This window comes from Canis lupus, chromosome 11 (genome assembly GCF_003254725.2).
Source record: "Canis lupus dingo isolate Sandy chromosome 11, ASM325472v2, whole genome shotgun sequence".
Taxonomy (NCBI): Eukaryota; Metazoa; Chordata; class Mammalia; order Carnivora; family Canidae; genus Canis; species Canis lupus.
In genome coordinates this window covers 54,218,946-54,233,298 of record NC_064253.1, presented here as the reverse complement: position 1 = coordinate 54,233,298, position 14,353 = coordinate 54,218,946, and the positions used below count along the sequence as shown (strand labels likewise).

The 14,353-nt window shown below is 43.6% G+C and overlaps 1 protein-coding gene across 6 annotated transcripts in view; it reads right to left on the bottom strand.

Annotated features, from left to right (window-relative positions):
* Window positions 1-10,040, bottom strand: part of TDRD7 (tudor domain containing 7) — a 72,760-nt gene extending 62,720 nt beyond the window's left edge. Inside the window, exons 1-4 of one of the 6 annotated variants that reach the window (XM_025432259.3) lie at window positions 9,886-10,040; window positions 7,760-7,928; window positions 7,073-7,194; window positions 1,625-1,761 (exon numbers count right to left, since the gene is read on the bottom strand). In XM_025432259.3, coding sequence (XP_025288044.1) covers window positions 1,625-1,642 — 18 coding nt within the window. In that variant the 5' untranslated portion in view covers window positions 1,643-1,761; window positions 7,073-7,194; window positions 7,760-7,928; window positions 9,886-10,040. Of the gene's footprint in view, window positions 1-1,624; window positions 1,762-7,072; window positions 7,195-7,759; window positions 7,929-8,144; window positions 8,162-9,885 lie in introns of those variants that run through there. The other 5 variants (XM_025432258.3, XM_049116294.1, XM_025432260.3 and 2 more) reach the window with 5 other exon arrangements.
* Between the last annotated feature and the right edge of the window lie 4,313 nt (window positions 10,041-14,353).

Genomic DNA, 14,353 nt, shown 5'->3' with positions numbered 1-14,353 from the left:
AATAGACCAACATATATACAGTCAACTGATTTTGGACAATGTTACCCAAAAATTCAATGAAGAGTGCAGGAACACTATTCATCCATTTGCAAAAAATGAACCCCATACCATATTGAAAAATTAACTCAAAACAGACCACTTAGGTCTTACTTGAAAAAGCTAATACTGTAAAACTTCTAAAAAAAAAAAGGAGTAAATCTTTGTGATCTTGAGTTGGGCAAAGATTCTTTTAGAACCACAGAAGAAAAAACTGACAAATTGGATCTCATCAAAGTTTTAAATTTCAGCTCTTTTAACTTTAAATTTCTGTTGAGAAAATGAAAAGACAAGCCACAGACTGAAAGAATATATTTTTATAACACCTCTGGAAAAGGACTGGTAGCCAGTATATATAAACACTCAAAACTCAGTAAGAAAACAAAGATCCCAATTTAAAATGTGCAAAAGGTCTGAACACATACTAAAGTAGAGACATAGATGGCCAAAAATCATATTATTCATTAAGGAAATGAGAACAAAATTCACAATGGGGCATCACGACACATCTATTAGAATAGCTTAAACTTAAAAAAAAACAACAACAATATGAAGCGCTGATGAGAATATAGAGCAACTGAAATTCTTGTACGTGTCTGGTGGACTTGCAAAACAGTATTTTGAAAAATAGCTTGGCAGTTTCCTATGAAGTAAAAAAACATAGACTTATCATACAATCCAAAAAACTTACATATAGGTAATTACCCAAGAGAAATGACATATGTCCATACAAAAACTTATACTTAAATGTTTATGGCTTTATCCATAAGTATCCCCAAATTAGAAAGAATTTCAAATGTCTAAACAAATGTGGCACATCCCTGCAGTGAAGTACTACTCAGCAATTAAAAGGAACAAACTATTGATTCATAAAACTGTATGAACGACTCTCACACTATGCTAAGTGGAAGAAGCCAGATACAAAAGACTCTATGCTGTATGATTCTAGAAAAGGCAAAACTATAGGCATAGAAGTTAGGTCAGTGGTTGACAAGGGACGGGAGTATAGGGGAAGAGACTGACTACAAAGAAGGCACAGGGTAATTCTGGGAGTGATGGAAATACGGTCTATCTTGATTGGCAAATTATATGTTTGTCAAAATTCATAGAACTGTAAACAAAAAAAGGTGACTTTTATTATATGTAAAGTATACATCATTAGGTCTGAGAATAAGGAGTTCTTTCAAGTTGTGCCACTTTACAGTCAACTCTCATCCTCTTATACATGCTGTCCTGGCTCCTGGCAACCACTGATCTGCTTTCTGACATAGACCACTTTTTGCCTAGTGTTCTTGAGTTTCATCCATGTGTCCCCATTGATCTTTTTTTTTAAAATTTTTATTTATTTATTTATTTATGATAGTCAGAGAGAGAGAGAGAGAGAGAGGCAGAGACACAGGCAGAGGGAGAAGCAGGCTCCATGCACGGGGAGCCTGATGTGGGATTCGATCCCGGGTCTCCAGGATCGCGCCCTGGGCCAAAGGCAGGCGCCAAACCGCTGCGCCACCCAGGGATCCCTCCCCATTGATCTTATACTATGATAAGTAGTATGTCATTGTGCGGACATGCCACCAATTCATTTACCCACCTGAATGTTGCTAGGCATTTTGGCTGCTTCCAGTTTGGGGGTATTACAAATAAGGCTGTTTTGAAAAGTATAAATCTTCAGGTAGACATATGTTTCTCTTTCTCTTGTGAGAATCCAAATTCTGAGATTCAGATTTTCTAAAAATTTAATATACACAATAATTCTGAGAGGAAAGTATTCTCATTCTATAGATAAGAAAACCAAAGCTCAGGGAAGTTAAATAACCAAGATATGATAAGATGTGTGGAAGCTATTCACAGGGATGGTATAAATTCCAAGTCAGTGAGATAGAAAGGCACTTTAAAGAGTAAACAGAAAATTCATGGCAGCAAAAAATGACAGCTGTAGAGTCTCAGAACCTCCGTCCCCCTGGTGTCCAACTACACTTTGAGTGTGTTGGGGAGCAGCTAAGAGAGGACGGTTTGGGGATATATATTTCAAGGTTGCTAGAAGTTAAATCTAAAGTGTAAATTCTGGCTCTTAAGTAGTTAACTCCTGATCATAAGAAACACACTTTGATTTGTAATGGTTCCTGACTCAGTGGTCAAAGATCACTGAACCTACGCTGCACTATTTTTTTTCTCCAGGTAGGAGAAATGGAGGCTGGCCAAGTTCTAATTTGCAAGAGGAAAAACTAAAGGATAACCTACTAACTTCCCAGAGCCAAGCCTCCCCAACTTTTTTTACTTCCACCTTTCCTACCTTCTTTCCTTCAAAACTCTGTCCCTCCCACCTGTTCATCTAGAGCTTTTCTGAGTAAAGCTGGACTTTGCATCTCTGTATATCAGTAGATGGGCCCTGACTAGGAGTTATGCACACATGATGTGTAGATATAATGCCAAGTGGTCAGCACACATATAGGAACACACCCATCTGGGTGTGAGCAGTGTACCTGGATCTGTTTAGACTAGACTGTTTAGTACATCTAGTTCCTCCCCAGTCAGAACCACTATGAACTCCTGCTGAGAGTTTCAGTAGGAAAGACTTGTCCCTCACTTTGAGAAGGAGTTTCTACTTCCTCTTCCTTCCCTTCCTTCTGGAAAGAGTATCTGTTCCATTACAACCTCCTTACTGTGGTCTACTTTTCCCCAGCTACATTAGTGGGTGGGCAGCAATCACTAACTTGTGGGAGTAAAAAAAAAAAAAAAAAAAAAAAAAAAAAAAAAAATTCTCCTAAATGCATTCTACTCACCAATGCACATCCTATGACTAAAAACTAATAGAACCCCAATATGACGCTGGTTTGAAAAGACAAGTCTAATCCCATCTTAGAATCTTAGAAGCTAATCAGAGACTGGTTCTGCAGGCTGCCCTATATGAAAGCCTTCTACTTCTTCCACCCTTGGGAGAACTACTTCAGACCACTTTCTCTGAAATGTCCCCTCTATCTTCCTACATTATACTCTGAAAGAGCTGCCAGTAAGGGTCACCCAAACAAACAATTTGGGGGTGTGCTGATAAGTAGTAGTTGATATACTGATTTTGATTTGACTGTGGGGAGAGACAGGATTGCAGAAGGCTGTGCCCATGCCTCCTCTTACTGGTGTCTCCAAGTTCTATATCACTATGCAAAGAGCACTTATTTTCCTAGGACAAATCCTTTCCCCTGGGGCCCTGATCTCCTCTGTAAAATGAAGCAATTCTGTATTCATGGTTCTCAACTCCTTACCACCATCACCTCATGATACATGAAGACAGGCTGACATTCACAATTCCCCCAATTCTGACTACCTCTGTGGTGAGCACTCTAGTCCACACCAACATCTCTTGCCTGGATTGGGGCAATTGCCTCCTAGCTGGTCTCAGCTTCCAGTTCACCTCCAAAAATCTATTCTCCATATAGAGGCCACACAGCTCACTGCCTCAGCTCCTTCAGGTGTTTGCTCAAAGGTCACCTCCTCAGCAAGGCCTTCCCTGGCCACCCTATCCAAAATTAGAACTGTTATGCTGGCTGTCCAGTATTCCCTACACCCCTTCCCTACCTTATTTACTTAGTTACTTAGTTACTTAATTACTTAGTTACTTAGTTACTACCTTACTTACTTACTTCCCTACCCTACCTTACTCTTTTGCATTTATCACCACCCAGTATTCCTTATTTAATTGTACCATCTGTTTTCCCAACTTGATTATGAGCTCCATGAAAGCCAGAATTTGTGAGGCTTTGTGTATTACTGAATCCCTAGTGCCTAGCCCACAAGAGCTCAATAAATATTCAATGAATAAATGAGAAATACTCCATCTACCTAATACTCCTTTTCTACTTACTAAAATATAACATAATGCATGTGAGCTATGAAAGGAATCATCTTTACTTTATTAAAAAAACAACTTAAAAATTTTAATGATTATTTTTAACTAACTTAGACAGCCAGTTATGTCACCAAGCTGTGGTTGAGAACCATCAGGTAGATTATTTCAAGGCCCTCCACTCTGAGCCAGTGTTCTCAACAAATAGGCCCACGTTAGGGACACAGTGTTACTGTAAGAAGTTAACACATCCCGATGAGCTGTAGACGCTGCCTAATATTGGTAAGTATCTCACACATACTTGTATTCCTGTTTTTCCAACAGTGGGCATATACTGTTGGGATTTACAAACAAATTAATACTGAATTCACAACAGCTTTTAGTAGATATATGTTTATATCAACCAATGGACACTAGAGGCATAACTACTAGTATGCAAAGTTTCACAAAGGTTTTTAAAACATTAAAACAAACAAACAAACAAAAAACACCCTTATACTAGAGAGGACTGGGGAGCAAGACTTGACCACATGGCTGCAATCCAAATTAAATATCCCTTCCCTCCTTTCTTTACCCCACACCTGGCTTTTTTTTTTTTTTTAAACGTATGCTATTTTCATGGAATGATGTAATTCTTTATTTGCAAACACCTTTTTGGAGGGAAAGGTAGTCCCTTACACTCTGAGACTGAAGATATCAAAGCTAGTGAAGAGGCAGTTATGCACAGTAAAGCCTGGAAGGGAAAAATGTGACTATACATCTTGCTCAGATGTAGGTTCATCTTCTCATGCTCGTCAATTTCTTCCAGTTGGATTTGGGATCCCTACGTTAGCATTACTACTTTAGGCAATGAACAAAAAGAAAGTTATGACTAAAGCTTTAAAGAAATCACTATTTTCTAAGCTATATTGGCTTAAAATGTTCTAAATGTTTAATTCCTTGATTGTCATGGCATTTTTTGAGATTTTTCTGAATGGCAATTACCCTCAATAACTTTTGTAAAAAGCATACAATACTTTCCTCTAACTATGAAATTAAGTTTATTATTTTGGATGTCATCCATTAGAAGTACAAAAGGAAATTTATGGGAATTTCAACTCTGTCTCAATGGCAAACATTCAAGCATCCTCTCCACCAAAATTAAGTTTGAAGTTTCTCTAAAGTGGCTCCTCAAATTTTTTACGTTGCCCTTTTGACTCTCTTTACCCTTTATTTCTTCTCTCTGAAAGTGTTGTGAGAAATAGAATTCTGAGTTTAAGAAAACTCAAATTATTTTTATTTTGAGAAAGTTATGCAAGTCGTGGTGACCACAAGTTCGGCTGTTTGAGAGAAATAAGGCTGGCTATCTTTGTTTTAGACCACAGCGTTTCAGGTTAAAATTCTTTTTTTTTTTTTTTTTTTTTTTTTATGATAGTCACACAGAGAGAGAGAGAGGCAGAGACACAGGCAGAGGGAGAAGCAGGCTCCATGCACCGGGAGCCCGACGTGGGATTCGATCCCGGGTCTCCAGGATCGCGCCCTGGGCCAAAGGCAGGCGCTAAACCGCTGCGCCACCCAGGGATCCCTCAGGTTAAAATTCTTAATGGTTTCCTTAGATAATACAGGGTCTGCTTCCCCAGAATCCTAAACATTAGCAGAGTAATGTTGAGGTGGGAATGCAGAATTATTTAATCAGAGTACTTTTGACTTGGAAAACCAAGTCAAAACCAAAACCATCCTTAGATAATACAGGGTCAGCTAGCAAAGACCTTAGAGAGGAAGAAAATGGTCACCATAGGTCACAACAAATTGCACTTGACTTTCCCTTCCTTCCTCTCACTCTTTTTCCTCCTCCTTTCCTTGCCTCTCTTCTGAATGACAAACATCAACAGTAGAGTTATATGAGCTTACTAGGGTACTTGACATTCAGTAGTTACTTGCATTTCCTGGAAGCATGATGTGGATGAGAAACTACCTAAGAATATATGCCTTAAATGGCAAATGGCACAATGATAAAAGCATTGGTATATAGGAGAAATCTTTAGGACAGCATTAAATTTGAAATATCAGAATTTTCACAGATTTACTTATTTGCCTCTTTAACATACTTGTGAACTGGAAAGCTTGGTAAGTAAAGCTACTGGATCTCCTCCAAGATTACTCACTTAATTAGTAGACAAAAAGTCACTTACTGCTTTGGCAAAGGCTTAGGGAGCAGAGATTTCCTGCTAGACCACAATCCCCACAATGTTCCCACACACTGCCCAGCTTAGGAAAGCAGCATAGGATGGTGAGCCCAGCGTCAGAGTAGGGAGGTGAGAGAAGCATGGAATACTGGTGGGCCTCTTCATACCACCTCCTCCAAACCCTTCAGTTTAATAATGAGGAAGCAGGCCCAGGATGATTATTCCAGGTCTCACATATTTTTATGGCCAGAACCACAAAAAGAGCCCAGGTCTTCTGGTTCCCTACTTTAGGGCTTCCTTTAAGATAGCTGCTCCAAATGTCTAGAAATGGCTTCTGCAAGTAAATTGGACTTAGGGAACACTGACTTACTGATCAACCCGTAAAGTGGCATGAAACAGGGATCTGCCATGTTCTGATTTAAGGGTATGGCACTCAAATCCAAAAGAATCTCTGACTATTGCAAATATTTAGTGGTGGCAACTGACATCTCCTTTTATCCTTTCACTCTGTCCTTTTTCTTTTTCCTACACAATAAATCATAGTACTCCACAAAGTGCTAATAATATACAAGTGGGGCTAGGAATAGGGGAAAGTAATGACAGCCTTTAAGAAAGTGATATGTAAATATCCTAAAATAATAATTCTCACACTCAAAACTGTATTTTGGAAATTCACAGCTTTTCTCTTCAATACACCTGATAATCATCCTGAGAAAGTCTTGTTCTGAAGAATGTGGCTTCGGTGTCCTCTAGATACAGTCTTTACCACAGACTGAGCCTCCCTGACTCAGTCGTTTGCAAGTCCACGTGCTTCCCGGAGCCTAAAATGCCTCACTAGCCTTCAGCCCAGCTGGTCTGGCTCTCACCCATGCTTTCTCTTCTCTAAGTTTCTCTTTTCTCAACTATTTCCAACTATACTGTTTGTCTCATCTTCCACCATGTCATAAATTTGAATGGCAGAGTGGCAGTAAACCTCAGAATAAATTGGAAGAATTATTAGGGTAAATTGAAATCACCAAGTAATCTCTCTTACCTTCTTTACTCAGCTCCACAATTCTTAGTAGCTCCTTCAGGTAAATACTTGTGGTAACTGGCCGCCCTTTTACTCGAAGACACTATTTTAGCAATAAGCCAGGCCCTAAAAGTTCAGAATGTCTGTGTATAAAAGATTTTAGATGTCATCGAGTTTATCCCAAACGCCTCATTTTACAAACCAATAAACTAAGCCTAAGAGAGGGAAAGTTTTGGTCTAAGACCCAAACTTCAGGGAGATTTCTCATAATTGCAACAGTTTAACATGTTCTTTTTTCTTTTCCATTGCAGTACAGTCTACTTGTTACCACCTCAATTACTCCTTTACCAACTCTTTAAAAGGAAAGATACTAAATAATGCTCTCAGGTAGTGGATATATTTCCATAGGGTATATTTAGGGGGCATTTATTATTATTATTATTATTATTATTATTATTATTATTAATCATTGTAATTTCAAGTTCTAAACTATATATGCATTACTAACTACATATTATGAACAATAAGTAAGGGCTTTCCATAAATCTACATCTTAGAGGAAAAAAACCTCTTGAGATAATAAAGTGGCTTAGTTAGGATTTGGGGTCTTAATCCTAGTTCTGCTACTAATTAGCTGTGACCCTGAGTGAGAGGCATTTCAGGGCTCTTTTTTTCATATGGAAGATGGACAAGATCCTCAATTCTCACCTTTCCTTGGAGTCCTTCAAGTTCTGAAGTGGGATCCAAAGAACTAATGGAAACCATAAGTTTGCTTCCTTCTGACAAAGCTGCACAGCTATAATATTGAGTTTGCTTTGGAGTCACTAGGTATCCTGTGCTGACCAACAGCTGTAATTGGCATATATACACATCTCAGCTAAAAATGACAAAATCAATTACTTTTAAACATTTTGAATGACAAAATTTAAAAAAAAAATTGGCCCGTTGGGGCAATAATAAAAATGAAGCTTTCAAAAGCACAGAGACAGGAGTAGAGGGCAGAGAAGATAAGTTTTGCATAGAGAAAGAAAAACCGATTCACATAAATATGAAATTATATTTCACTCAAGTACCAAAGAACTTGGGTCCTTACTGTATTCATTGGCTGATCCTGAAAAGTGCCCAGATGCAAATCACTCTGTTGAATCTCAGTTCTTGAAAATAGCACTTGATCAAACAAGAACAGGCACTTAGAGTTGGATTATAAAGCATTTTCCTTTACATTCATATTGTCTCCAACTAGATTATATTTCACAGAAAATTTAAAGAGAAGTCCCTCAAGAAGTTTAAATCGCTTGGTATAAAACACACTAGTTCATTCAGTCACGTTCAACCAATACACTTAAAAGGGCATTAGCAGGGATTATGTTCCATCTCCAGTCTACAGGGACTGAAATCCGAAGGCACTGCCAACTGCTGCCTCGAAGTTCTCACAGCGTTTAACTAGCAGAGAAGAAATCTGTGTGCCACCAAAGAGCCCTGGGCTGGGGCACTGGACATGTGGATTCTAATCCAGCTAGCCTCCGGGCAATTCCCTGCACCCAGCACAGTACTTTGCACCTAACTGACATTCTGAAATGTCAATTAAGTGGGAATAGAAAATTCCCCACCACATGCCGATTAATTGTTATATCAGAGAACTCCAAGCAACTGAAATCCAATTATGTAAGACGTGGAAAGTTTGGTGGAAGGAAAAGAGTCAACATTTCTCGACCACTATTGCAAACCAAAGGATTTGCATCGGGTGACCTCACAAAAGCTGTGTGGAATTATGTTCAACATTTCCATTGGAGACACAGAAAACCAGGCTCAAAGAAAGTAATTTATTCACCATCCACAATTAGTTAAGCCCAGATTTCCAACTCGGGTCTGCAAGGCCCACACTGTTTTTGCAAGTATGCAGCACCTACACGTCGAGGCAGCCGAGGAGGAGTTAGAAATTTGGGTCTAAGTTTTTCGCTTCTGTCCTTAAGTTGTTGCACACGCGTGGCCGGGCGGAACGGTTTACTGCCATATTTCCACCTGCACGATGGGGGTGGGGGTGGGGGGTTGACCCAGATAGGCAGTTTTGTTTGGTGCTGTAGGGCGGTTATAGCAGGTTAAAGCGCTCCTTTTTGGGCCAGGGCTTTTTCTAAGGCAGGCTATTGCTCTGTCAAACTATCTGGGACCGGTGGTCCCCTTTGGTTCCAGCTGGCAAACGTGTTATGCTCCGCAGGCGGAACGGAGCCAGAAAAGTTGCGCGGGGCTCGAGCCCCCCTGTCATTAACTCGAGGCTGAGCACCTGACCCTGCGGGATCTCGGTCAAAGTTAAGAGGCAGCTCGTCCCCAGAGTCAGGTTTGCTTCCTGGCTGTGTCCCCGCCTGGGGCTCGCGGCCGGGGAGCAACGGACAGGATGCGTGCCCTGCAGTACCTGAGCGGCCTGCACCGGCCGGTGCGCGGACAGGCCGAGCCTGCGAGGGGCTGGGAGCTCGCGGGGCGCTGCTCCCGGCGGCGGCTGCGGAACCACTTCCCGGTCAGCGCCTCCGCCCTCGCCCGCACCCCCACCCACTGCTGCAGCTCCCCGCCTGCGGCTGCGGCTGCACCGAGCGAGGGTCCCGGCAGCGGCGGGCGGGCGGGTCCGTCAGGCTCTCGGGGAGGGGACCCATCACAGATTTCAAACGCGACGCTCTGGAACTGCAACTCCCCGGGGCATCCCCCGCCGCTGCAGCGAAGAGGCGCCGGGCCCGGCCGAGTCCCGCCCGGGCCACCGTCCCGCTAGGGACCCAGGTGCGCCGCGCCCCCCCGCAGCCTCGCCCGGCACCTGTCGCGCCCGCAGCGGCCAACCCCGCGCTCACCTCGTCCCGGGCGCCCACGGCCCGTCCCCGCGCCTCCGGGCCCGGCTCCCTCCGCCGTCTCCGCCAGGGCCCCCACCGCGGCCGCCGCCCACTTTCGGTTTCCCCGCTCGGCCGGAGCCGCCGCCGCCGCGGCTCGGGAATCACCTCAAGCCCCCGCCCCGCCCCGCTCCGCCCCGCCCCGCTCCGCTCCGCCCCGCCCCGAGGGCAGCCCGGCCTCGGCCTCGGCTCTGCGCACGCGCGGGCTCCCCAGCCGCGTCGGCCCACCCCGGCGTCCGCGCGTGGGAAGGGAAACCGACGCCGCCTAGCGGTTTCTGCGCGTGCCCACGCACGGGCCGCCGGCGGAAGACGACTGCGCGGCGGGCTCCGGCGCGCCTCCTCGTGGCCAACGCGGGTACCGGCGGGCGGGCGGCCGGGCGGGCGGCCGGGGGCGGCCCGGGGCCCCCGCGGGACCTCGGCCGCCGCGCTCCTGCGCGCCTCCAGCCCCCGGGCTCTCGTGCCAGGCGGCTCGCGCGCTCAGCTCTCGCTCATTCTTTCCGTCAATGGTGGGGCTGTAACTTCTCACGCTCCCGGACAGCCACCTGCGTGCACCTCGCATCGCCCTTAGGGTAGTTTGCAAGCGTCACCTTTTCAAGGAGAGCGCCTCCTTCAAGAACGAACGTCAGTGTCCTCCCTGGATACCTTCTCCCTTAGCCCCTGGCGGGTGGGCCCACTATACGCATTTTACTTTTCCTTTCCATTGTCTGCTGTGCTCGAATTCAAGGCCTACGAGCGCAGGGATCCTTGTCATTCCGGCGTATTCCCAGAGTCTCGGGTTGCTCTTGGCACCTGAGGGTGACATACATTTTGTCCAATGCTTTCCTTCATTCATTGTAAGATCGTTGAACGTCTAATATTCACTTATTTTCTTCTGCACATCGATTCCACCAACACGTATTGCGCATATTGGTTTGCATTCCTGAAACCAGCATGGAACACTTCTCTACATGTGTTCAAATACGCATTGACTGGGGTCTGTCTACTGTCCCCGCCGCCCCCCCCCCCCCGGCAGCTATAGTGAGTGTAATTGGCAAACCACAAACTGCGCATTTAGAATGTACAATTTGAGGTTTTCACATATGTATACAGCTGTGAGGCCATATCAAAATAATGAACACATCCATCATCCCCACCCCCACCCCACCCCCCAAAGTTTCCTCGGGTCACTTTTATAATGCTCACCTCTCGTGTCTCTCTGTCCCTTGCCCCCTCCACAGCCTGTCTGCCTTCTGTCACCATAGATTCGTTTGCTTTTTTTTAACCCCCAAATATTTTATTTATCTACTTATTTTTTTAGAGAGAGAAAGAGAGCGTGGGGGTGGGGGATGGGCAGAGGGAAAGGGAGAGAGAAAAACCCTCAGTGCAACTGCGCGAGCTGAGCGCAGAGTTCGAGGCCCGGCTTCACCCCACTACCCTGAGATCATGACCTGAGCTGAAACCAGGAGTTGGATACCCAAACAACTGAACCACCCAGGTGCCCCTAGTTTGCTTTTTCTAGCGTTTTATATAAATGGAATCATACGGGATATGCTGTCTTTGGGCGGGGGGGAGGAGTGTCCAGCTTTCTTCACTCAATATAAATATGCTGAGATTCATTCATGTTGTTGAGTGTACCAATAGTTCCTATCTCTTCATTGCTGAGTCGTATCCCATTGTAGGGAGGTAATAAACCTACCATAAGATCCAGCAGTTCTATTCCCAGAGCTTACCTAAGAGAAATGAAAGCCTATGTCCACACAAAGACTTGGGCAAGAATATTCATAGCAGCCCTGTTGATAATAGCCCCAAACAGAAACAATACACATGCCCACCAGTAGGTGAATGAACAATCAACTAGTACCCTTTGAACACCCACTGTTACATAAGTTTCGTGGAGTACCAATATGTTAAGGCACAAGCCTATGCTTGAGGAGCCTTTTATTTATTATTATTTTTAGTGTTTTTTTTTTTTTAATAAGTAAACTCCGCATCCAACATGGGGCTTAAACTTATGAGCCCAAAGATCAAGAGTCACGTGCTCTACCAACTGAGCCAGCCAGGCACTTCTTGAGGGGCTTTTGATTCAGTGGAAAGAGATAGCAGGCAATAAGAAGGTAGACTAGAAGTAGATCATGGAAGGGCTGAGAACCCATGAGCGGGAGTTTGGGCTTCTCTCCGAAGGCAGTGGGGAACTGTTCAAAATCTCCTTTGAATGCTGTTCTCTTTTATACTCCCACATGTAGTCTCTAACTAGATCTTCCCAAATGTCTCTTCCTGGTGCCTCCCTACTGCTGTATTTCAGTCTGTTTAGGATCTCTCTCCCTTCCAATCTGCTCCAAACACTGCAGTGGATATAATAGACCTAAAATAGAACCAGACCCAATTTGGACTCTGCAATGTTCGTAACCTCCTCTGGCTCCACATTTAAGATGGGGAAGATGTAAAAAGCAGCTCCCAATTGAAGGAGTGCCAGTTGGAGTAGAAAATTAGGAAAAACTCCAGAGTCCAATATACAAAGTAAGTCATAAAAGCAATGTAAGTTGACCTCAACTCTGAGATTCTTTATCCTTGTAAAGGGAGTCTGTGTTTGGACTGTCCTATATATAAAGAAAAATGAAGCTCTGTGGCTAGTTTTAAAAAAAAATCAGCTTTCTTTTGATGCATAGTTAATAATAAATATTTTAAATGTACAGTTTGATGAATTTTGACAAATGTATTCAATCATGTGTCCACCCCCACAATCAAGATGTAGAACTAGTTCATCATTCCAAAAAGATCCCCAGTGCCTCTTGGGGTGTCTGGATGGCTCAGTGGGTTAAGGATCTGACTCTTGATTTCAGCTCAGGTCATGATCTCAGGGTTGTGGGATGGAGCCCTGCGGTGGGGTGTGTTCAGCAGGGAGTCTGCTTCTCTCTCTTTCTCTCTCTCTCCCTCCCTCTTCCTCTGTCCCTCCTCCTGCTCTCTCTCTCTTTCTGTCTCTCTCTCTCTCTCGAATAAATGAATATTCTTTAAAAAGTTCCCCTGTGCTTATTTATAGTTAATTTCTTCCCCCTATCTCCAGCCCCAGGCAGGCATTGATCTGATTTCTGTTATTATAGCTTCACCTTCTCTCGAATGTCATAAAAATGGAATCATACAGTATGTAGTCTTTTGTGTCTGGCTTCTTTCAGTTAGCCAGATTTTGGAGAGTCACCCATGTTGTCACATATGTCAGTAGTCTGTTCCTTTTCTTTGCATACTAGCATACCATCATCGGTATGAATATGTCAAATTTGTTTATCCATTCACATTTGATACACATTTGTGTTATTTCCAGTTTGGGACTATTATGAACAAAACTGCTGTAAACAATCACATGCAGGTCTTTGGTCACATTTTTCTTGCATAAAGACTTAGGAGTAGAATTATTGGTTGTAGAGTAAGTATATGATTAACTCTATAAGAAACTTATCAAATTGTTTTCTAAAGTGGCTTCATCATTTTGTTCTCCCCTCCTCCCAGCTGCCAGCAGTGTATGAGAGTTCCAGTTGCTTCAAATCTTCTCCAGTCTTTGGAACTGTCAGTCATTTTAAGTTTAGCCATTTCGGTGGGTGTAAACAGATATCACATTGAGATTTTTAGTTTGCATTTCCCCATGACTAATGATATTGAGCATCTTTTCATGTGATCCTTAGCCCTTCATATATGTTCTTTGGTAAAGTGTTCATTCTACAGGTAGGTTTTTGGCTAAGACATAAGGTTTTCAGAAGTCCATGGATAGCTGACATAGTAAGGAAAGGTTGGGAAGTTTACTTTCTTTGGAAATGGTCTAAGGCCCAGGGAGTTCAAGAATTAACTCCCATGCTCTAGATATAACTGGGTTTCAGGGGAATCAGAGATGACACAAAACTAACTGTTATTCAGACGCAATGGCTCTTACCTTTTGTGGGCGGGTCGGGGTGGGGGAAGGTCAGAATATGTGAAAGCAACACATGGATACAAAATTTGGCATATGATCTCAAAAAAGGTTTTGGGTTACCTGAAGTTCCACTAGGAACCTATGTTAAAAACTGCCTTACATGAAGGCTTATACCCTGAGGCCAAAGAGCGGAGTTTTCAGAATGAATGAGACTGAGGCAGAGGTATTCTCTCTCTGCAAGAGCCCAAGCTCATCTTTGGATGACAGGAGTGGGGGCCAGTAGCATCTGTGGCTCTCTTTCAGGAAAGGCAGGCACACTTCACATCCCCAAGGGCCATTGAGAGGTTGTGACCTGCTCAGGTGGCTGTTGGGTGTAGGTGAGGTGGATAAGATAGGAGGGAGGTCAGGAGCAGCTGGTCAGTGGGCAGCAGCCTGGCAGGTAATCTGTGCCCATCCAAATACTTCATGAGAGAATAGTTGTCATGGAAACGGAGTGCAAAGGAAGGAAGGTAGATTTGTTGCTGCCTTTTCCTAGGCTGGAAAAGGTGGGAATAT